General features: G+C 42.5%; 1 protein-coding gene across 1 annotated transcript; it reads right to left on the bottom strand.

The window, feature by feature from the left end:
- Positions 1-20,644: 20,644 nt before the first annotated feature.
- On the bottom strand, positions 20,645-22,949 carry LOC144015106 (keratin, type I cytoskeletal 18-like). Its single transcript, XM_077515424.1, has 7 exons — positions 22,549-22,949; positions 22,067-22,149; positions 21,822-21,978; positions 21,487-21,651; positions 21,284-21,409; positions 20,972-21,195; positions 20,645-20,853 (listed from the first exon to the last, which is right to left on the bottom strand). Exons 1-7 carry the CDS (start codon positions 22,924-22,926, stop codon positions 20,727-20,729), a joined length of 1,260 nt encoding a protein of 419 aa, XP_077371550.1. The 5' UTR covers positions 22,927-22,949; the 3' UTR covers positions 20,645-20,726.
- Positions 22,950-25,108: the final 2,159 nt, after the last annotated feature.

Below are 25,108 nucleotides of genomic sequence, written 5' to 3'. Positions count from 1 at the left end.
ACATTACAACTTTTTCAATGTTATGGCTACAGTGGTATTTAAAAACAATTTGCAAACTATGACAAATCATGTTTACCAATCTGAAACACATGGACAATTTCACTTCACTGATTAAACTGTTGGGTGACTTAGCGTGCTAATTGTGCAATTCTGCAATTATGGATGGTGTTGGATAACCCAAACTATTATGCTTAATATTGCCCCACAGTTGGCAAGTCTGCAGCCTATTTTCTACATCCTTCCAGTCCCATCAAATTTTTGCTAAGAAGTTGATGCTAATAGCTGAATGCTAATATTTGCATGCATGTGGAATGCTTGTGAATAAATTGAAAGATAAATTACATGAAAATCACTAATTATTAATTGTAGTTGAATGACTGAAAAACAAACCCTTCACCTGCAACCAATCTAAGGTGGGATTCTAACCCTTGCCTCTGTTTACTGTTTTTAGCATTCCTACAATTATGGGAGAATTGAATTGAGCAGCCTTATCAACAGATGCCCCAGCATAGAAAAACAGTCATTTCACAACATCAACAGCATTGCACGGGACCTTTTTCCTGTCCTTCAGTCACTTCCACTTGTTGCTGGGCAGAATATGAAGTTTTATAATGCTAATAGACCAAGGAACAAAATCTTGTAAACCGGGTACACAAATGAAAGTGAAACAAGCAAGGGACTGACTGCATTGCGGCCCAGGACAGAGAGTTGACAGCAAGTATTTACTAGTTAGACATTCTCACAGCAATATGGATCAACAAAATTGTTTACATACTGTATTTGTCATAGACACTTCCCCAGTTATTAAGGCAGAATTTGTGCATCACACAGAAGAGAAACGACAAGGAGAGCAGTCACAGGAAAGCAGAGAAGCCACCTTTTGCCCAACATTAGCTGGGATAAGCACCTACACCCCGTGACACTGAACAGGATAAGTGGTATTGAAGGTGAATTAATCGATATTATATTATTATATTGTATTATGATGATGATGATTATTATTATTTCAGAATCATTTTTTTGTCCCCACAAGTAGGCTATCACATGAAATAATTCTGACCAATCAGAAGCAGCCTTTCAGGCTTGCAGATGCGTCGTAAAATCTGTGCACATAATTAGATGATCAATTTAAAACACATGTATCCTATACTACACACTGATGGGACAATTACAGTATTTGCAGTAGCAAAGGAACATGGATTACGTAACTATCAGCCCCCTTGTCTTGCATAAGCAAAACTTAACTGATTTATGGTCGCATAAAAACAAACCGAAAAAGTCTTGCAAAGGTGACCAGTACATCTATAACTTTTTTTTTCTATTATTAGGAACTGTTATTGGATGGTGTGCAGTTACGTATGCTATATGTAGGATCTTGTTAGCTTTGAGATGTACATTTGTTTTAATTTTTTTTGTGAAGGTGACTTCCGTTAATGCTGTATTTTACATTTAAGTGACATTATGTATGTATGATATTTAATAACCACTTATATATACAGTTGTGCTTGAAAGTTTACACACCCTTAGGTTATATAAATTTAGGAGCACAATTGTAAATATCCGAAAGCTAAACATCGCTTAATGACACAAAAATGCTACATACACACATCTCTCCTCATGCCAACGTCAATCTCTGAAAATATCAAAACATTTGACACAGTACTTTGGATTTTATGGGCATTCAACCCTTTTCTCACCATACAGCACACTCATAAGTTTACACACCCTAGCCCAGGATATGTAAACTTCCAAGCACAACTGTAACTTGTAGTGCTTTGCATTTTTTTTGTTTTTTTCGACTTCTACACCATGCTTAAAGCAATCATTTGTATTAGTTTGATTTTTAGATTAAGGCTTCAAAATGATGGACTGTGCACCAGCTTGTAATACACCAAATAATAAGTGATACCACGGCAGCCTAAAATTGCACAGTTTTATGTTTTGGTTTGGGATGTAATATTGGTGGACCAGCCAGGACACCTTTTATTTTGCGATACCAATAGTGACTTATGTATACTGTACACTGTCATGTTTTGGTTTGGTGGGGGTGGGTTTTTGTTGTCTTTTGGTCGTTTGTCATGTGTTCCTCGTTTCTTCCCTTGTCCCGTTATGTCAAACCACGTCCACCTGAGTGTTTCTTCCCTTCCCAGTGTATCCACCAATCAGCTTCCCCTGCCACTTGTGTCTTGCCCAGCTGTGTCTAGTCATTGTCATTAGCCTGTGTGTATTTAGTCCCCTGTTTTCCGTTCGGTTCTTGTGGAGTCATAGTATCTGTTGTGCCTGTTGTTGTCCCTGTGTTCCATGCCATGCCATGCCTTGCCTTGTGTTTGTTTTTTGATCTTGTTAATTTTTTCATAGTACCTTGTTTATAGTTTTTGTTAATTAAATCCCCTTTTTTACCTGCATCCCTGCCTTGCCCTGTTTTTTGGTTGCCTCCTGCATTTGGGTCCTGCCTTCAACACCCCACATCGTGACAGAATGACTCCACCAGAACTGGACCCAGCGGGGGCAATGGCGGAATGGGAGCCCTGGGAGAAGAAGGGGCTTGAGGCCTGCGACCGAGCCATTGCCGGGCAGAAGGAGGTACTGGCTTTGCTCCGTGGCGTCGGGAGTGACGGGTCAGACAGGCCTCAAGTCCCTGAACCTCGTCTGCTGGAGCCTCTCGCTCCTGAACCTCGTCTGCTGCAGCCTCTCGCTCCTGAACCTCGTCTGCTGGAGCCTCTCGCTCCTGAACCTTGTCTGCTGGAGCCTCTCGCTCCTGAACCTCGTCTGCTGGAGCCTCTCGCTCCTGAACCTCGTCTGCTGGAGCCTCTCGCTCCTGAACCTCGTCTGCTGCAGCCTCTCGCTCCTGAACCTCGTCTGCTGCAGCCTCTCGCTCCTGAACCTCGTCTGCTGGAGCCTCTCGCTCCTGAACCTTGTCTGCTGCAACCTCTCGCTCCGGAACCTTGTCTGCTGCCGCCGCAGCCCCTGGCCGCGTCGCCTGGGCCGCTGCCGCCGCAGCCCCTGGCCGCTTCGCCTGGGCCGCTGCCGCCGCAGCCCCTGGCCGCTTCGCCTGGGCCGCTGCCGCCGCAGCCCCTGGCCGCTTCGCCTGGGCCGCTGCCGCCGCAGCCCCTGGCCGCTTCGCCTGGGCCGCTGCCGCCGCAGCCCCTGGCCGCTTCGCCTGGGCCGCTGCCGCCGCAGCCCCTGGCCGCTTCGCCTGGGCCGCTGCCGCCGCAGCCCCTGGCCGCTTCGCCTGGGCCGCTGCCGCCGCAGCCCCTGGCCGCTTCGCCTGGGCCGCTGCCGCCGCAGCCCCTGGCCGCTTCGCCTGGGCCGCTGCCGCCGCAGCCCCTGGCCGCTTCGCCTGGGCCGCTGCCGCCGCAGCCCCTGGCCGCTTCGCCTGGGCCGCTGCCGCCGCAGCCCCTGGCCGCTTCGCCTGGGCCGCTGCCGCCGCAGCCCCTGGCCGCTTCGCCTGGGCCGCTGCCGCCGCAGTCCCTGGCCGCTTCGCCTGGGCCGCTGCCGCCGCAGTCCCTGGCCGCTTCGCCTGGGCCGCTGCCGCCGCAGCCCCTGGCCGCTTCGCCTGGGCCGCTGCCGCCGCAGCCCCTGGCCGCTTCGCCTGGGCCGCTGCCGCCGCAGCCCCTGGCCGCTTCGCCTGGCCGCTGCCGCCGCAGCCCCTGGCCGCTTCGCCTGGGCCGCTGCCGCCGCAGCCCCTGGCCGCTTCGCCTGGGCTGCCACCTCCTGTTCCTCGTCAGGCGGCGCATGGAATGCGGCCGCCACCTCCTGTTCCTCTTCAGGCGGCGCATGGATTGCGGCCGCCACCGCCTGCACCAGTTCCGGCGGCGCTCGGCCAGCGGCCGCCATCGCCTGCACCAGTTCCGGCGGCGCCCGGCCAGCGGCCGTCTCCTGCTCCTCATCTGGCGGCGAACACCCCGCCGCCACCTCTGCTCCTTGTCGGGCGTCGAGGACGCCCTCCTGACTGGCCCCGCTGGGACTCTCTTGTCGGGCGTCGAACGCCCTCCTGAACTGCTTTTTGTCTGGGACGGATGGGTGGGCCGTGTGCCCTCCTCCGTGCCCCCTTCTGCCCGCCCTTGTTTTTGGACTTTTTATGTTGGACGTCTGGGAGCCGTCCCTTGAGGGGGGGGTTATGTCATGTTTTGGTTTGGTGGGGGTGGGTTTTTGTTGTCTTTTGGTCGTTTGTCATGTGTTCCTTGTTTCTTCCCTTGTCCCGTTATGTCAAACCACGTCCACCTGAGTGTTTCTTCCCTTCCCAGTGTATCCACCAATCAGCTTCCCCTGCCACTTGTGTCTTGCCCAGCTGTGTCTAGTCATTGTCATTAGCCTGTGTGTATTTAGTCCCCTGTTTTCCGTTCGGTTCTTGTGGAGTCATAGTATCTGTTGTGCCTGTTGTTGTCCCTGTGTTCCATGCCATGCCATGCCTTGTTTGTTTTTTGATCTTGTTAATTTTTTCATAGTACCTTGTTTATAGTTTTTGTTAATTAAATCCCCTTTTTTACCTGCATCCCTGCCTTGCCCTGTTTTTTGGTTGCCTCCTGCATTTGGGTCCTGCCTTCAACACCCCACATCGTGACATACACATTGGTTGCAGAATTATTAGACATAATTATTGGCGTGTGGTGTAGTTAGTTCCCCTCCCTCTGACTATTGCTGTAATGCTGAAGTAGCTTAGCAAACACTTCTCACATAGCTTCTTACTTGTTTGCCTTTTCATTAGGCCCGGAATGAATCAGTTGAAGCGAGAGCACAGTAAATCACTCTAATGAACATCTGCCACCGTTGAATCAGCTCTTATCACAGCATGCTCGCCCTCCTTTCTGCTGTGATTTTTGCCTCAAATTTTGCGCGTCCCTCCTTTTTTTTCCCCTTCATATTTTTTTCTTGGCAGGAAAACGGCTTGATTGAGATCTTTCGGCAGTCCAGCTCACGGAAATGTCAATTTGGTTTATTTTCTGCATCAAATAGAAAAAAAAAGGAGGGAGGTGGAATTTCACAAGCCGTTATGTTGGCATTATCCAAAGATTCTTGTGTGTAATAACAGCTATTGACTACCTTAAATGTAATCCTGAAGCAAAAGAGAAAAAAAAAAAAGGATCAAGTCAGTTATAAAACCATCCTCTTATTGGGTTACATCACCTAAACATACGCGCACACACATACACAAAAGGGTTTTTTGAGATTATGGTCTCATGCTGTGATGTCACAGGATGAAGCTGCAAGGATGAATGTTCTTTTGGAAACAGTTCCCGCATTCCTGTTTCACTCAGTCAGTCCGACTATTCTTCTGTAGACAGGTGTGTGTAATACAATCTGTTTTACTAACACCGGACATGGTTTTGCTTCTTCTGCTCTGTTGAGAGCCGACGCTGACCTCAGATGAAATCTGCTCCAATGTGATGCCGTTGAGTTTTTTTGGGGTGGATTGTCCCCCTTGAGTTTGGGTGAGGCTCTCTGTATGTTAGCTCTTTTGTTTTTACCATTCAAGTGATAAAGGAAAGCTGCAAGTGCCAATTTGAGAATTTAAAGGTTTTCCGTGTTTATATGATGTTTACAGCTCATCTTGTGCAGTAATGAGAACCTATAGCGTAACATCATGCTCATGCCTGAAGCAACTACAATATGCTGAAGTCAGAACAACATAAGTAACAAGTGGGAAGAGCAATTCTTATTCTTCTTATTATTTTATTAAACAGTACTCAAGAAAGCTATTTCTTGTTGAACAGGAATTTGAATGTTCAAAGGGTATTTGTTCTTAGAAGAATTTAGTAGCATTCGTCAAAAAAAGTAAAAAAAAAAGAAACTGCAAACACAACATTGACCTTAGCTTATGGACATAAAAAAAAATATCTACAGTGCTAGTACATGAAAAATATTGTATTATAAAAACACATTATGTAACACTTTGATTTGTAACATTAATATTTCTTTGTAAATGATAAAAAGAACATTATCGAAGTCTTAATTTCTTGTTTTATTGATTTAAGTACCATAGTTTTTACGTTAGGGTTACTAGTTATTATTATTATTATTATTATTATTATTAAAAAGTAATTGACTCCAATACAAATTATTTGCCTTTTTTCTGACAGTGCACTAAATGTTGTGCTCATTACGCACTCCACAAACATTGTGGCCATGATATGCACAAATAGAATTTTCAACATTTTTTTTTTTTTTTCAGGAATACATAAATTTTTATGTAATGTTCAATCTGGACTATTTTTAAGAAACTTGTCTTCTACATGGCACGCACGCACACAATCCACAGACATGGCCACTGCAAGCACACTGTTTCGCTAGCAGAATAGCCAAAAACAGCTACGTAAAATGAATGAATGAATGAACATTGTATTAGGGCGGCACGGTGCATGACTGGTTTGCACGTCCGCCTCCCAGTTCTGAGGACTCGGGTTCGAGTCCAGGCTTCGGCCTTCCTGGGTGGAGTTTGCATGTTCTCCCCGTGCCTGCGTGGGTCTTCTCCCACATTCCAAAGACATGCATGGCAGGTTAATTGGGCGCTCCGAATTGTCCCGAGGTGTGCTTGTGAGTGTGGATGGTTGTTCGTCTCTGTGTGCCCTGCGATTGGCTGGCTACCAGTTCAGGGTGTACGTCTACTGCCCAAAGCCAGCAGAGATAGGCTCCAGCAGTCCCCGCGACCCTTGTGAGGAATAAGTGGTCAAGAAAATGGATGGATGGATGGATGATTGTGTTATGAATTGATGTAAGCCTACAGAAATGACAAAAATTGCCGCACTCAGATTTGCATATTTACTGATTTTTACTCCCCTAATCTATCTCCAATATATTCTAATTTATTTATTTGATTGTTGTCGTTTTTTTTTGTTTTTTTTTTAATTTACTATTTACCCCCCATCGCTTGTAGAAAATGATATTGTATATTTATCAGTGTTTTTGGAAGAATATTTTGGATTTATTTAATTAAGTCCCTCAAAATGATTTTCACTGGCCATCAATATACGTATCTAACTATATCCCCCATGAATAGTGAGAATACACTCTAATCCTCTTGCAGCATATTGAGCCGGCTTTAAAAAAACACACACACACACACACACACACAAAAACAAACAAAACAACAACAAAAAAGAAGAGGAATGAATGTCCACTTGAGTGAAAACGCAGCCAATATGTCATCATTTCCCGTGTTATCTTGAAGACTTCAAGTGGATTTGACCGTGTGCATGTGTTAAACACACCAGATAATTGAACTGTCATGTTTCACATCTACTGTAGAAGGCATTTTGCACCAGAAGCAAACTAAATATGAGGTTATTGCTTGGATGACGTACCATCGCGTGGGGCTCTCCTCTCTGCTCATATAAGGAAGACTTGTCAGTAACTGAAGTGAGATCAGTTCAAGATATAAGGGGGGCAGGCGGGGGACAATTCCCAAGAGACAAACCAGATTAGGTGAAGAAGTCAGGAGAAAACATTGCATGGGTGAAAAAAAATATAAACAAAACAAGAGATGCCTTTACACTGAGCTCATAGGGAGTCTCCCTTACATAGACGCAGCCTTTTCTGTCTTGAGAGGTTGACCCTGAAGACCAAAGAAGGACCAGTGCGCCTATTAGCATGCTTACGTAAGAGCTCAGCTTCTTGGCAAAGACCAAAAGTAGTTTCAGGAACAGCCTCTTTCTTTTCCCCTCTTTGACTTCATCACCCTCTTCTTGAAGCTGCTCCTCATCATACAAAGGACTTATTTGCTCAGTTGGCTTAGCGAGGATGTTGACCGGTGGAAATAATCGGTGTCAGTTCTACACATCATTTGTAGCACGTACTGTGACTCCTCCGCTGATCTATCTGTTGTCACTCTCATGTCAAGGTTTGTAAATGTTTGCAAGCGCTGATAAAATACGACATTTTACAACACTTTCCGCATAGCTGTGTGAGAGGGTGAATTGGTTAATCATCACACAAACAGGAGAGGTCTCATCATCCTGCTCACATTCAAAGGTCCCATGTGTTGAGACTCGCCTTACCCTACTCTTTATTACGTCACTGCGTTTTCCAACCAACCCGCAGTGACCCTTTGCTGGTATTTTGCAACAATTCACAGATAAGCGATAAAAGCAGGATTCCCAGTACAAGTATGTGGCCAAAGGCCTTTTTTGGTCATGTCACTGTGATCAGAAGCCAAATAAGTCAGCCAGACTCGAAGCTACATTGCTGCTGCTTGGCCGACCTTTGGCAACGTTCCATTGACACGCACACGACATGGAAGTACATTCTGATCCTGGTGATTAAAGTTAAACTCTTTAACATTGACGTGATATGTTAATTAAATACTTTTTTCACTGAGTAGAATGTCTTTTGTACAGCCTTGGTGGATCTCAAACACTAGAGGGAGTGAATCGTCCTAATAACCGGCCCTTGAATGCAACGTTTCATTGTTTGGTCAGTAATTGCCACCTGCTTCACACAGAGAAGGAAAAGATTGTTTCCTTCTTGGGCTCACTGAGATCCAGAAGCACGTCCTGTCTAACACTTAACTGTTGAAAAGAGTTTACAGTACAATGGCTCTTCCTTTTTGGCAATTCACAAATTCATATGTACATGAATTGCTAATTAGTGCTTTTAAAAGTAAATAGTTTGCTACATTACTCTTCATTAAAATGAATTGTTTTACTTTTTACCCATTATATAATTGATTCATGAAAATAGAAAAAGAATAGAAAACATATTTAAAATAGAAAACATATATATACTTATATATACTTTCAATCTTTCTTTTTTCTTTTTCTTTTTTTTTTTTGGGGGGGGGGCCCTCTCCTTAATGGGCTCTTTGCACAGCTCGACTACTTCCTGAACTGAATACCACATTGCTATACTGTACATGGGTGTATGTTATTCACGGGTTTTACAGTTTATTTTATATGATTATTAATTTAGTTGTTAATTTATAATTCGTAAATAATAAAAATATGTTTTTTGGTTTTACAACAAAGGATTTGACAGCCGTGTTTTTATTTATACATCATCTACAAATGTCCTGGCCAATCTGTGAATTTCACAAATTAAAGTTTGTCCGGAACCACTGCATGTGACAGTTACCTCCCCATTTAAACCCAATATTCATTATTTGCTTCAGTGTTTACTGTTTATCATACATTGACACATTCTCTCTGTCACTGCATAACCATGTCAACAAAGTAAACACACTTCACCAAGATCCCTGAGGGACCTTTCACCCCTAAATATACATAATGATTAATGCAGGTAGGTCCTCTCTTTCCACTTTGAGCAAACACTCCAACCCAACCAAAACATGAGGTGGTGATCACTACCAAGACCCCAAATGTTAAAAGATTTCATAGAGTGTACCTCTTCCAGATACAATTGTTACTCTTTAAGAGCAAGGTCTGCAGTGGGAGAGGTTGAAATCCCAAACTTGATCGCTAATCTCCCTCAACCACCAAGTGCAAAGCCTCATCATGTCAGGCCTCCTGAGTGTTGATATGTTGAGTGGCAGTGTGAACACCAGACCAGGTGCAGGACCATGAAAAGACGTAACTCTTAGCACGGCTAGCAGACCATAACGCATCGGCGAGTAGTAGTGTAACTACCAACTACAGCACTAGAACCTTCCAGTCCCAACATAAACTAAAATTTCCTACTATGTTTTAGTCCTCAGCAGCTGGATTGAATTCCATGCTGACTTGAGGGCTTGTGGTTGCCAAGTGCCTCATTTTAAAAAATTATAAGTATAGGGAGTCCTCGAGTTACGACATACTCGACCTACGACGTTTCGACTTTACAGCGCCCGTGCCTTGTCTGTAGCACCTTCTTTTTTGTTAACATTTCCCACTTTAATCACCGATTTAAAGTTGTGTTGTTGTTACCAGTTACCAGTTACTTTTATAAATAGGGGGGCCAGGGGGGGGGCAAGGATACTTCATCCAAAGATGATGCCAAATTTGTTTTCATGAAAATTAATTTCAATCGGAGTCTCTATCGATGTTCAAATATATTTAAGTACATATTAAGCACAGGGGAGATTTTTGCACATAATGTGCCGTTTATTAAGAATGTACGCACATGCAGATACTGTATTCATGCAATTACAGTACTTTTATCAACATAACATTATAATATGAACATAATGCAAATTTGTATTACAGTATGACTAAAGATCCTGTCGAAGTGCCAAACTTCATTTTCCACACACGCTATGAAAAATAAATGTATTACTCCAACTACTACTTCATTTACAACCACATAATTTATTAATGTGATTAATTAATAATCATGTTAAGAAATTCTCCCCTTCTACCTGTAAATGCAAACGTCAGTTAGTGTCGGTTTGAACTTTCAACCATTGGAGGGTGCTATTGTATTGCATAACAACAACAACATACTTATTTTTACATGGCACAAAACTACGTTGCTTATTGATGTCCGTCCAAAACAATCTATCTGAACTAGAGGTGTCAGTGGATTAAAATTTGTAATCATAATTAATCGCATTACTTCAATAATTAACTGACTATTAATCACACATTAATTGCACATTTTATATCTCAATTTATACCTACATTTACAATAAAATGTACCCCCCCCCCAAATTTCAATATGGTTTTATTTTTTTTTAGTCATTGATAGAGCAATTTCATAATAATTCAATTAAAAAAAATTGAAAAATTCATTGATAGAGTAATTTCATAACAATTCAAGAAAAAAAGTTTTAAAAAATACAAATAAAATATGTGCTGTACTGTAAAACCAAACCAAAGCGTGACTGATTTGTTTTGGTCATTTTTCTCTCACTACAACATGGTATAATTGCATTTGTAAGACAATAGTGAAAGCTCAATGCATTTCTCTTTTCATATTAGGAGCGGCCTAATTTTTAACATGAAGTAACTTGTGAAATTATGCACATTTTTAAAACTGTAAAATACAACACAGTCCCCACAAATATATGCATTCGCGCTAGGCTTTTATTTTGTGAAGTGAAATAGGATGTGCATTGTAAAATGACGAATTTTTACTGCATAGGAACCAGAAACGACCGATGTGTTCTTTTCATATTAATAGCGCTGTAATTTTAAACAATAAGTAACTTGCGAGTTTCTGCACATTTTAAAATTGTAAAATACAACTTGACGCCAATCCCCACACATTAGGCAGTATCATTTAATTTATTACTGCTAAATTGTGTTATAGTGAGTCCTTTTTATGACGTCTGACGCTTTTATTTTGTTAAGTTCTCGGATGCGAGACGCAGCTGAGGCCGCTCTACTCTTAAAGGCCTCAGTATGCTTCTGCGAGAGGCTCGCGTCGAGGCGTCACGTTGGAGCTCCGCTCGTGCGTTTGCCTTCCGACTTGTGCGCAATACACATCGGTGTCTGCTGGAGTTTCACACCAAGTCCCGCTGTCGCTATGGCTGGGACGCCACAGAGTGGCGATTCCTCTGCATTTTATGACAGATTCAGGAAGTTCAATTTAATTCAGAAACACGAAACAAAGCCGGGGGGAGAGTAAGTTCATCACTGTGGCAATTAATTATTGCCAATTTGCACCGGTGTCGGCCGTAAACTCGCCAAAACACAACAGCCGTGCGCTTAGCGAACACAGTTTTTTATTTTTTGTTATTGTTGTTTTCCGCCTCTCGTCCCAGGCACATATCCACATGCACAGCCGTGGTCTCCGAGCAGGGAAGTCGATTTGCGCCGCCAGTTGCCTTCACGGAAACTATCTGGGCGGGGGGCGGGGAGAGAGAGAGAAAAAAAAAAGAAAAAACGCCATCGAACGGACCAATCAGAAGCGAGCGACGCCCCGCCATCGACGTGCGTCCAAGGTTTGGCGACGTTTGCACGTCGGCCGGCCACGAGCGACGCAGCACTTAAAATTCATGGCTCGCGTCGATCATGTGATCGACGGCGCTCATCGACGCGAGAGCAAACGTGGAGGCATAAATTAGGCTTTACAGCGAACACATCGGTAGTTTCACTTTCACCCTGATGAGATATTTTGTGGAAATGCTGAATAAAATACGCCTCACGTTTAAAGATAAATAGGCTTGTGCTCACTCCAACTGTCAAGACGGCGTCCATTCGGCTCTTTACTCTCACAGGGGTTTCAGAGTGCCCATGGACGCCTCTTGGTGCTCGGTGCGAACGCAACGGCTAACCGAGTGCGTTCTTTCAAAGTAAGGCACGGGTGGTAGTGGTGAGACACAGTCCAAATGGCTCCTCCACCTATATTCTGCCCCTTAAACACTGTATTTTAGCTTCAGTGCATTTCTATTGGGTAGTTTTGACGTGGACGTTTCTACTGCGTGGTGACTAGAATTCCCTGAGTAGAGGCTTTCCAAATAAGGAGCGGTCGTTAATCGAGCGTTAAAAAAAAATAGTGCCGTTAAAGGCACTTTAAGTTAACGAGATAATAATGCGACAATTTTGACACCCATAATCTGAACATAAAAGTTATTTTAAACAGTCACTCACGTCTCACAGGCAAACAAACATGATACAGCCAAACGCCAACATGCATCCTCGGTACTCAGGAGACTGCTCCTTAAAACAGATTATTCTCCTTCTCCAGACTCCGAGTGAGGTGGATTATAATGCTTTGTCGTAAGTAGCGCCAGCTACTGTTCAGGAGGGGCATAACAATTAGTAGGCGTCTGCTTGGAAAAAAAATGCTGGCAGGCTGCATCGGCCAGGCGTGCGACGTCACTGCGCCGGTGCCGTGATATGTCAATCATTTGGCGTCTGCTGGGTCCAATCACATTTCAGCAGGGGCACGTGCCACCCCGGCCCCCCCTCTGGCTCCGCCATTGGTTGTTACCTCCAGCAACGGGCATTCATCGAGCAGGTCGGCCCGCCGTCATGTGTGTCACATTTCTGTGTTTATGTTTCTACGCGCTGCTTTGCCGGTCTATCAGCAATAATTGTCCGTGCAGAAACAGGAAGTATTGGTTCCCGCAACTTCGGAGTGCTGCAAATGTGTGGTGTTTTTTTAATTATTGTGCAAAGTATTTTGACGTAAATTTCAACTTTAGTGGTGAAATTCAACTTACACTGAAATTTGGGCTACGTCGTCAGCGTAGGAACGGAACTCGTTCATAACTCGAGGACTCACTGTATTATAAATAAGTGAAAATAAATCACCTGCCAGCATTTTCCTCGGCAAAACGAACGAGTGAACGGACTGAGTAGTCGGGTTTACATCCAATTGTTTAGAATTTTTAAAGCAAATTTACTGAGAATGCATAAAACAGACATGCGACTTTTGCCCGTTTCCATCTGTTCTTTTTCTGTGAATATTGATAGGGGACTCCGCCGCTGTCCATGGCGGTATACACCTTTGAGATGTAATCCACCAGTAATTTAAAAGAAGAGGAACAACAGGAAGCGACTGCGCCGTGCGATGACATCGTGTGAGGTTGCGTTTGTAATTCTTAATAAACCGTAGCGTTTCTTTGCTGTTTTCCCATCTAAAATTGCGTTAATATTTGCTTCTTTAATTGATTCCAAAAAGATTTCTGTTTCGTCATCCGCCATTGCTTTGTGACTACAAACGTAGGTGTGATGCAATATGCGGTCAAAACGTGTCACATGTATTCCGGATACACTTGTCAGCGTTTAGTCGTAATACCTGTTTCCATAGCCAAAATTCACAATTTCCTTTTTTCAATATGCTTCAAAATCCACCCCCTTGAAGCATAAAAACTTATTTACTAATGTTGATCCCCTTTTCGAATTTATAGCATTTCCATTCAGTTATATTTTTGCATTTCTTGCAAATTTGAATAAAAATGGGTGACTCGTACTATTATTAGTACTATTAGTGACCATACTAGTACTAGTGACTGATAAACGATCTAACTAAAACTAACACCTCAAAATGTAGCCGTTCATCTCAACTAGTCTGTGCTTGGTAGCGGTAATGAGGCTTTGAAAATGGTTTCAAGTCTCCAGCTGCACACAAATGAGCACTCAGTGAATTAGGGGTTTGGCGCATTGCTCAAGGGCACCTTGTCATCTCCTAGGAAGCAAGCTGGCATCTCTCAGCAGTCCCCCTCTGCCTGTTTTTTTTTTTGTGTGCCATAGTTTAGAGAAACAGCCCAAGGACTTTAGTTCAAATAGTCCCACCCGATTTCTCACTCTCTTTGTAGTTGACTTGGGCAAAAATATGTCAAGATTGTGTTACAAAACCTTTTTGTTCTCATACAGTAAAGGAAGATGAGATTTAGAGGTGTGCAGTATGTATGTGTTTTTTTTTCCCCCCAGCTCTTTGAACCATTTATGTTTATGAGTCACCTTCCTGGAGCAGTTGTTGTTTTGACAGAGGGTCACGCTCAAATTTGGAACGATTTAACTTCAGACTCTCCCTTCCTGTGATGGAATTCCTCTCATCAAAAAGTCAATTTCCCAAACACTTTCTATTTTTAGAGAGCCGTGGAAAACAGCTTTGGACGTTAGGGCAACTCTGGTAGATTGCAATCACGTTTATTTCATGAAGCTGAAATGCACACAGAACATTTATACATTTGGATGTAGAGTTGTGGGAAATAATGTTGAGATACACTTAACCTCTTATTAATTTATTGCCAATGTAGAAGTTTAGTTCCCTATAAAGTGCAAATACCCAGGATGTGCTAGTAATCAAACTTCCAATTGTTTTTTTTTATTCCAAATAATACGTTTCCAGAGAAAATTATTGACCGTGAATTAATCCATTCCAGGGTGAAAGTGACACAATCATTTAACTTTTATTTAACCACTGTATAATCTGAACATGAACAATCCTATTAAACAACATCAAGTAATCCTCAATGACATGTCGTGGGAACGAGCGAGGAATTATTGCTGTTCCTGAGTTGACTTAACATCACAGCTTTTTAACATGCCATACAAGGGAACGTATGAGCAAAGTGTTGTATTATAAAACTTATTGCATACTATTTTTTTGTCTTTAATGCCTTGTAACTTAGTGATGTAATTGCAAAGATGTTTTGCAAGGTGAGTCCCTTCACATGAACACGTTGCGGTGTTTTTTTTTGTTTTGTTTTTTTCCCCCTATCATCATCCACTTGATATTGCTCCAACATTAGTCAATAAAGTATTTATGGCTTTCGTAGGTGGGTCTAAGATTTGACATTCAACACACACATGCTTGGAGCTTAAAAGTGTAGATAAAAGCGCTATATAAAAAGCAGTCCATTTACCATTTAAATGCTATATCTCTGCACCTCGATCAACTCCACCAAAATTGTGTTACACCACCTGCACCACAACTTAGACCTACTTTTAGCTGGTCTACCAGTGCACATATGCAGTGTTAATCATTTAGATGTGCACGGAACAGAAATGGACACGAGATAAGTCTTGTGAAATATGCTGTCTCATATGATTTTTATTTTTTTCGGCAAATTTCGCCCAATTCCAATTTTTTGCAAGGCTTTCCATTTTGGAGGTTCCACTGTAATGGCGACAAAATGCCCTCACCTAACTCAAAGGCCAAGTTCCCAAACTGCTGCAAAATTAATGCCCCTTTGTGGCAGTTGGCAGCATGGGAATGACATAAGAGCAATCTTATTGGACAATTTCATAGGCGATATCAAGTTCTACGTCATTATGGAAAATGCATTTCATAGACCTTATCTAAAGAAAAAAATGGAAATAATAAACAAAAATAAATGGAAATAGACTGGTGACACATTTAATGGATCCATTTTATGTTATTTTTCCAAAAAGATGTTTGGGGCTGAAGGTGCTGAACAACAACATTCCAGAATTGAAGCCAAATATCCTGTCCTTTTGTTTTGCCATGACACACAGACAGACAAAAGCCGGCCTATTATTGTAGGTCAGGCTCAGAGGACCAAAATAAAAGATTTCAGAACTTCTATGTCATGAAAAGAAAGATATGTTAGATTTGTTGTATAGTGTATAGCATTAAGACTTAATCATTTACTCTGGTGCTTTGCTTTGTTAAGTGCTAGTCACTCATCTAAAAAGTGTCACGGTTAATGAATAAAGACATTCAAACGACCCTTGTACACACCATCATAAATTGTATATTTGCTTCGTCTTGGAGTTGTTATCGCTGTATATTTAGCAGAGTAGAGATCGTAATCTTCTTACTCCTTAAGGCTTGGCACTTACTGGTCACAACTTTTTTGGGGGGGGGCTTAGTCTCCATGGAAACCAGACATGAGTCACCCGTGTCAAGTTTAGCCAGTTCAGTGCTCCAAGCAAAGTCGTGAATTCCCAGCTATCTTTCCCTCTATGCAGCATGTCAGGGAAATGAAAATGAAGGGGTTTGGGTGGTGGCACGTTGCCTAGTTGTGTTCTTACTAAGCTGCCCTTTGCCTCATCTACGTCACTGCCCTCATATGCCCCCGCTCTCACTTGTCTCATATTACTTTCAGAATTCATCTGCATCTCCATCGTTTGCCCTTCTTTACAACTTATATTTGTGTTTGTTCAATTTTATTTTTTATTGAATATGTTGCATTTTACCCTGTAAAAAGTAGTACAGTATTCATGTAAGTAACACTTGTGGATACCCATCAAGGCACCAATTACATTGGCTTCAGCATGAGCAGAAACACAATTGAAGCCTGATGTTACTTTGGTCCATTCTAGTGAGATGAACATTTTGTTGTGTACGCCTTCATACTTTTTCACAGGGATAGTTTGCACATGGCGGAAGACATACTATACTGTATGCACATACCGTACAACCTTAGTTCACTGAGTATCAAAGTGTGATCCTTTTTGTTTTTTTTTATTTCCAACGCAAAAAAAGGTATTTAGAAAAGAAGAGCATGACCTAGTTTAAGGTCAATTGTTTGAGTCTGTTTTACTATTCACACTGGGTAACGTCTTGTGACATTTGCATGACAAGTAAGAATGTTACCGATGAAGTGCATCTGCAACAAAAATGACCTTTGCACTATGCCTTCATCATCGCTGTGGGAGTAGTGCATTTGAATGGTTTTGTAATCAGTAAACTAATGCAATACGTAATGCAATCAGTAACGCAATTCCCAACAATACATGCTGCTGATTGATTCTCATTTTATGTGTAATTGTTCGATAGGAAGTTGTCCTACTAAGACTTTTATCTGATGTTGTGATCTGTTGTGTTGGCTATCACTGTCCACTCGTTTTTTTTCTACCCCTCATCCTGTTCAGCGTCACAGGATGCAGGAGCCTATTCTTGTCTTGCAAAAGGCAGATTACTGGTACACCCTGGACTGGTCCCTTGTTAGTCACAGGGAATAAATAGAGAAAGTCAACCTTAGACTTTCACATTCACACCATCACCGAGTGTAAACTGAACCCACGATACCTTCAGTAAGGCAAGTAAACACAGTCAATGGCAGCCATCAATGTATTAATGTTTACTGTCATGCTTCTTCACTTTTGCACAGAGTAAATTAGTTTGGCCATGAAATGGCGTATTTGTATTTCCTCTGACAAAACACATTTTAAAATGTGTTCTATTTTGGAGCCTCCACTGGTTCCAGCATTTATTTCATTTCTGATATAAACAAAAGTATGTTGACTCTTGGGTCTGTGTGTTAAGTTAACAACCTTATGTTGGTAAACGATGAGCTCATTGTTTGGCTTCTGATTTCAAAACACTTCCTGTAAGTAAGTAGTCTGTTGGACTTATCAAACACAGCTGCTTAAATGTGTGAAATAAAACTGCCTCAATAAATTCTTTCAATGAATGTTTAAAGTCGCTTCATCATTAGCCCAATTTATTTACTTTGACTTAATTTCGTCCTTCTACCCTCCTGTCTGTTCGACCTTTCACACACCATCCATCCCCTCACTGCCCCCGCCTCCTCCTGCTCACTGGGAGGAGACCCAACAAGTCGGATGGTTTACTCTATGACCCACACCCAGCAGATGTGCGCACCAGAAGGAAAGACAATGTGTGTTTGATTGTGTGACAGAGTAGTGAGAGATGATTCATGGTGTGTGTCTAGGCTCAGCCCGTAACTGTTTTACTGCGGAAAAAAGGAGGCAGAGATGAAACAGCGGGATTTTACACAGTGAGACTCTGGCCTGAAGAAAGTTTTGAACAGAGGAAACTACTCACGTCTAGTTTAAACTGTTTATCTAAAGTACTTACAGCCCCTGATAACCTCTTGTGAAGCTGCACTTAATGGTAGCATTAAAGTCTGTCAATTAAAAAAAACCTCAGAAGTAACTTACACTCAAAGTGATGCAACATGCATGCAACACTGACATGAAATTATCTTTATTAGATACTTATTGAATAATGTGGAATCTGTAACGTCAATTGCTCCAAAAGTTGTACAAATTTGAATACAAGAATCATATTAGTCAAACACCACTTCTGAGTTTGAAGCCTTGTGCAACTTTAGAATCTCTTTCCCCCAGAAAATTTGGGTTAAATTCCGAATTGAACGACATACAGGTTGACTCACAGCTGTTCAACTTCAGTCCACAGCTCCACTGCAGTCCACAACCTGTCAATGTACTCGACGTACTGGACAATATTCAGCCCTCACATCCTGGCTGTGTGCAACAAACTGATACAAATGGTACATTTCCGTAACCCTATATTTTTTTTGTTTTACTCACCTTTATGATATCTGTTTTTCCTCTCATTAAAGGTCAGTCTGTAGAGGTAAATAGGTCCTGACTCCTGATGTCGTGTAATGGCAGTACATTTTTCTTGACATGTACAATACCCCACCTGATATCAACTCCCGTCATCAGCCCTAAAGGCTTCACCTCATTTAACCTTCAGACCGTGAAGACTACATGTAGCCTTGTCTATGCTTTCTCTCAACATGATGACAAGCATGTTAGACATAGGCTCATAACATAGGCTCTAACCCTCCTGGTGATATCTATAGCCTCTCCTCATGTTTTGAGGAGCAATAAATCCTCTGGGTTTCCTGGCTCTCTATTGGTAGACTGAGGTATTGTTCAACTTGTTCTTTATGAGGTCTGCTGAGGAATTACTGGCATGCAGATGTTATTCCCATGGGTCGTTTTAGTTCTTTAGTTCACTCTTTATCTGCTTACCTTTGCCCCTCCACCCGTTCTCTAGAATTCCCTCTTTCCGTCGATGCTTGTTCTCGCAGCTTCTTTCAGTCAGTAAATGGCTGCGTCTTTACATTTCCATTAGTGTAAATCAACACTACACTTCTTAGACAGTAAGAAATACTCAAAAGTATTCATCTTATAGAAAAGTATTATTGGTTTGATCAACTATACTGTGAATCTGTCAAAGGAGGCTGTGACTATAAGGGGCTCGACACACGGTAGGCGACAAGCGACAGCAAATTACGTATCGTGTCGCCTCCCATGTCAAACTGCACACACGGGAGGCGACGAGGTTCTTGTCGCCACACACGGGAAGCGACAAACAGTTGTGATGGCGGCAGCGACTGATGTCACCTTCTAGCGCGGCTTGTTGACAACAGATTTGATTGGCTATTAAATTGGAGGGAATTATTGTAAACGGACGTTCCATTACATAGTTCGAGGATGGAGATTCACAATATATTACTGGAATTAACTCAACTATTGTTGCTAAGTGTCCTGTCCGTGTCACGGAAATCATTGAGTGAGAAGTATCATATAAAACTGGATGGTCGGACTGCTAAAATTAGATCCTCCCATTTTGCCGTGTATCGCACTGTCTAGCATGCCCTGCGTTCATTGGCTCGTCAATGAAATATTCGGTGATTGGTTGAAGCTTTAGCGGCAGCCTCGGCGATGCGACAAAAGTTGAACATGTTTCAACTTTCTAGTATCGCATCGCGGACCTACGGGTGCACGTCTACGTGTACGCGCGCGATTATTCACATGCACGAGTCTCGCCGAGGGGGAGGGGGGAAGGCGATTTTCGCCTTGTCGCCTTGCTTCCATAGGAAATGAATGGAGAGCGAGCGACGTCGCCTCCCGTGTGTCGAGCCTCTAATATTGTATAAGTAATGGTTTAAGTAGCATTGCCACCTAGAAGTACCACGTCCAGTTGTAAGTGTATTTTAGTTCTGCTGGCATCCCTCTCTTCCACTTTGGCTGCTCATTAGTGATACCCTACAGAAAACGTGTGCCCTGTTTTGGTTTGAGTTGCTTTCTTGTTCTCGTTTTGGACCATATTTTTTTTAATCGAATGAATTAAGAATCAAACAGTTGAAATTCAAATGATCAACAACAAAGGGTAGATGTGTTCACTCAGGACAGTTTTTTTGGTTATTGTCTATTGCTCTTTAATACAATTATACATCCCATTCCAAAAGAGGTCAGTGTATGAGTCAAATAGCAGGCAGGACTAACAAGAATACAGATAAACATGGTTTGCTTGCACAAGGCATGGGAATGTGGCCTTCTGCCCAATATGGGACACTTCCCAAATGCTACAGGTCAGAGTGTCGATTTTTCAGAAGCAGAAAGAATTTCCGAGACTCAATGCAGACTTGTGAGAATGCTGGCAGGAAGCCAGACAGGAAGCCTCTGTGGCTGTTTTCCGATGCTTCATGTGGATGAGTGCATATCGGTCAGAGGATGCAAAGGCTCTGTACTGTATTCAAAGATGTTTGACAAGGTGAGGACCACTATATCACCCTCCTAAGTGTTGTTTGTAATTGGTCCAAGATTGATTGCAACTGTTTAGTTCCTTTAACCCCACCCCAACCTCAAATCATACACAGGCATGATAGGACATCTTAGGATGGGTGTATTTCTGTTTATTCTTTGAAGTTTTTTTCAAGGATCCACCATCACACCAGACTTGACATCCTTGCTCTCTGACACCACTTTGCCATCCACCAAAGTTTGAGTGACCGTCACCACTTTGGTCTCGACCGTCTTCTTTTTGAGGGCATCGTCAAGCCTGTAAAAATGGACAAGCACAAATTCTACTTATGTTGTCTATGAAGCATACAAAACAGGCTTTGTTTCTACATTGTGATGATGTTTTAAAGGTTCTAGCTGTACTCGCTCCAACTCACCTGAAGTCTTTCTCTCCGTCCAGCAGTCGCCTGTACTCCATAATCTCAGCCTCCAATTTGACCTTGATGTTGAGGAGGAGTTCGTACTCTCTTCTGTCTTGTTGTATCTCAGTACGAATCCGAGTCAGCTCTTCCTGCAGCCTCAAAATGATCTCATTGTATTTTTTCATTTCCATGCTTTTACGCATTTCAATGTCCTGGACTGTCGCCTTCAGGGCTTCTAGCTGGGTGAAAAGAGTTTGCGTTATTCTGTTGATCAATTATTTTGTATTATGTATATTATCTTTTTCCTCAGAATAAATAAAAAATTACCAGGCTCAGTGCTGACTGCAGTTCAATCTCCAATGTCTGATACTTTCTCTTGGTTTCAGTTAGTACTGTTGTGGCTTCTTTCAGGGCTGTGGTGTGCTCAGTTACTTTGACCTGCACTTCTGTGATCTGCACACAATATCAAAGATGCACAGTTCCTACCAATCACACTCAACCAAGTGTCTCAAATGAATCATTTGGAAGACCTTGGACTCGTGCCATGCTTTGACCTCCTCCGCATTCTTTAGTATGATCTTCTCATACGTAGCCCTCATCTCCTCCATGACCCTTGATATGTCCTGGCCTTTGGGGGCATCAACATCCACATGGACTCCGACCTGACTGATCTTGGCACGCATTTCAGCAACATCCTGTCAAAGGGGAAATAAACAGGGAGTGATTTCCTGAGCAAAGCCTATCCTGTGCAATAAGTTAAACAAATGCATATACAGTCATGGTTCACTTTAGAATAGATGATGCTTAGGTTTGAGTGGTTGAATTGTTTGGGTGAACTGTAATGCTTTTCTGTTCGCGCTCTCACAATGTCTCGGTCCTTCTTAAGTTTGATTAATTCCTCTTTCAGCGATTCAATGTCGCTCTCCAAGTGCAGGCGGATCAAATTAGTGTCATCTAGAATCTTTCTCAGTCTTCCAACATCAGCCTCTACTGTCTGACACATGGATAGCTCGTACTCCATCCTAGAGAGAGAGAGAGAGAGAGAGAGAGACAGAGATGATTTTAGCTTCAGAACTAGGAACCCAAAGATTACGAAGTTTAAAAACTCACTTGATCCTAAAATCATCTGAGGCCAAGCGGGCGTTGTCAAGGGCGATAGCAATTTTCATGTTGCTCTTAATCCTGTCAAGAATCTGAAACAGCGAGCGGATTCTTTCATTTTTATCAATGTGATGAAACTTTCGCATTTCACACATAAATAGATTATGATTTAATTAAGCAGGTGAGAAAAAAAATCTTGTATGATTTATAGGAGCTCCATATAAAGATAAAGATCTGTAAATCATAGATAACAAAGGAAGAAAGATATAACAGACATTATTTTGTGACTATTATTATTATGACTATTATTATTATGATTATTATTATGATTATTTATGACTTAAGGTGTACGGTGCAAAGTCTACTATTACCAAGTATCCTATTCTGACTCATTTCTGAAAACTTCATCAGCCAATCATGAGCGATTGTGAGTGGTGCACTAGGAATTGGTCCACCGCAATATGCACGACAGCAATGTTAAGTTTTCTCACCTTTGCTCTCAGATCTGCAATGATAGCATTGTATTTGCTGTAATCCTTCCCCTCCAGTGGACCTCTTTTCTCGATGGCCTCTCTGATTTTGATCTCCAGCTTGCTGTTGGCCTTCTCCAGACTCCTCACAGTCTCCATGTAGCTGGCCAGGCGGTCATTCAGCTGCTGCATGGTAAACTTCTCATTCTCGATGGCCATGGTTCCAGGAACGAACCCTGCGGACTCATACATGCCGCTGTACCTGTTGCTAACTCGTCGGCCAGAGGTGGAGGTAGAGATCTGGATTCCACGGCCACCTGCCCCGCCGTACACGGTGGGAGCATATGACGTAGAAATAGCTTTTCGTTCAGCATTCCGTTTTACAATCACAGACTCCATGGCCAATTGTTGACTGAGCAGAAGCGTCCGAGGCAGAAATGTTTGGCCGCCGAGAGCAATGGAGAAGGAGCAGGAACATGCTTGAGTCTTATATATAATTGTGGAAGGCAATATTCCCTCCTGCCACTCCTCTCCTATCTATATTGCATTTTCACCTTTAACCATGTTGTGCAGACTTTGTCCGAGCAACACCCACAATGATGCAGACTGTCAAAGACATGAAGGTGTTCCAACATTTTCGCACTGATTGCGTTTACTAACTGAACTGTATTTGTGATATCTGTGATTACAAGCGCAGTTAAATGGTTGCTGGAAGGATGGTAATTATATGGTCCAAAACCTTATCTAGAGTAACACAAGCTAATCTAATCTAATCAGATCCGATATAAGCGCTGTTGAAGGATAAAATAAAATAAACTTCAACAAAGATATGTTTAATATTCAGTTTCATTTTGAATCTGATTTTTATTGAGCCTTTATTTTAAATTATGTCCAGAGTATATATTACCTTTCTCCCAAAATCAGCTGGACTATAATAAATAATAGAAGACAAATATTAATTTAGATTTTATTTCTTAGTTTGTTTTTTTCTCTTTAAAAAAAAACAAAAAAAAAACGACAAAAACATTTGAATAGAAATATGGTCAACTATGAATATTGTTGTTTTTTTATATTGTGTTTTTGTCTTGTACCCTTTATGAAAAGCTAAAATTTCCATCCATCCATCCATTTTCTTGACCGCTTATTCCTCACAAGGGTCGCGGGGGCTGCTGGCGCCTATCTCAGCTGGCTCTGGGCAGTAGGCGGGGGACACCCTGGACCGGTTGCCAACCAATCGCAGGGCACACAGAGACGAACAACCATCCACACTCACACGCACACCTAGGGACAATTCGGAGCGCCCAATTAACCTGCCATGCATGTCTTTGGAATGTGGGAGGAGACCGGAGTACCCGGAGAAGACCCACGCGGGCACGGGGAGAACATGCAAACTCCACCCAGGAAGGTCCGAGCCTGGACTCGAACCTGAGACCTCAGAACTGGGAAGCGGACGTGCTAACCACTAGACTACCGTGCCGCCAAGCTAAATTATGATCTCCATATTAATCAGCCATTTGTTTAAGCAGATACGTCTTTGTAATTCATTTAGCTAATTATCTTAATTCTTGGGTTAAACAGCAGCTGACAAAGATCAGGAGTCAATGCAAAAAGCACTAAGAGTTGTAATGCCAGAGGCAGTTACACAAGAGTTTGTGTCGTGTGCCCCACAAAGATAAGGAGCAATTGCATAGTCTCTTAAGGTAATTTGCAATGCAATGAAGATAAACTGAAAAGTGTTACAGTCCACCATCTTTCACTTAACATTTGTATTATATTGAGAGACCCTGTAAACTGAATTCAGGGATTTGTTTCTAAAAATGGTATGCCATCCATCCATCCATCCATCCATCCATCCATCCATCCATTTTCCAAACCACTTATTCCTTCCAAGATAGTTGCTTACAATGTGCCAAGACTGAGAACTATACTGCTGAATTGATGAAAGAATCTGTTTTACTGACTTCACTATGACAAGTTTACAAAACTGTACAAATTTATTTTATTTTCACAATACTTTAGGGTGGGCGGCACGGTGGTCGAGTGGTTAGCACGTTCGTCTCCCAGTTCTGAGGACTCTGGTTCGATTCCAGGCTCTGGCCTTCCTGGGTGGAGTTTGCATGTTCTCCCCGTGCCCGCGTGGGTCTTCTCCGGGTACTCCGGTCTTCTCCCACATTCCAAAGACATGCATGGCAGGTTTATTGGGCGCTCCAATTAACTAACCTAGGTGTGCTTGTGAGTGTGGATGGTTGTTCGTCTCTGTGTGCCCTGCGATTGGCTGGCAACCAGTCCAGGGTGTCCCCCGCCTACTGCACAGAGCCAGCTGAGATAGGCGCCAGCACTCCCCGCAACCCTTGTGAGGAATAAGCAATGTTGAAAATGGAGGATAGATGGATGGATAACAATACTTTAATAGATACTTCTTGATCATGTGAGTGCGACGGTCCAGATCGGGTGGATTAGTTGGACTTGAAATGGACATACAAATAGATCAACTTATGTCAGTTTTTGTTCATTTGATTTAGTAAATCACACTAATCAGTTATCAGATATATAATCTTGTTGTTCCCTCTGTGAAGATTAC

This window comes from Festucalex cinctus, chromosome 2 (genome assembly GCF_051991245.1).
Source record: "Festucalex cinctus isolate MCC-2025b chromosome 2, RoL_Fcin_1.0, whole genome shotgun sequence".
Taxonomy (NCBI): domain Eukaryota; kingdom Metazoa; phylum Chordata; class Actinopteri; order Syngnathiformes; family Syngnathidae; genus Festucalex; species Festucalex cinctus.
Note: the sequence above shows the minus strand (reverse complement) of the source record. Positions and strands in the feature narration are given on the sequence as shown.

Coding starts and splice junctions, on each gene's coding strand:
- LOC144015106 (XM_077515424.1), bottom strand. CDS start 22,926: ATGGAGTCTGTGATTGTAAAACGGAATGCTGAACGAAAAGCTATTTCT. Junction 21,410..21,486: donor AAGCATGGCACGAGTCCAAG/GTCTTCCAAATG, acceptor TATTGTGTGCAG/ATCACAGAAGTGCAGGTCAA. Junction 21,196..21,283: donor TGCAGTCAGCACTGAGCCTG/GTAATTTTTTAT, acceptor CTTTTCACCCAG/CTAGAAGCCCTGAAGGCGAC.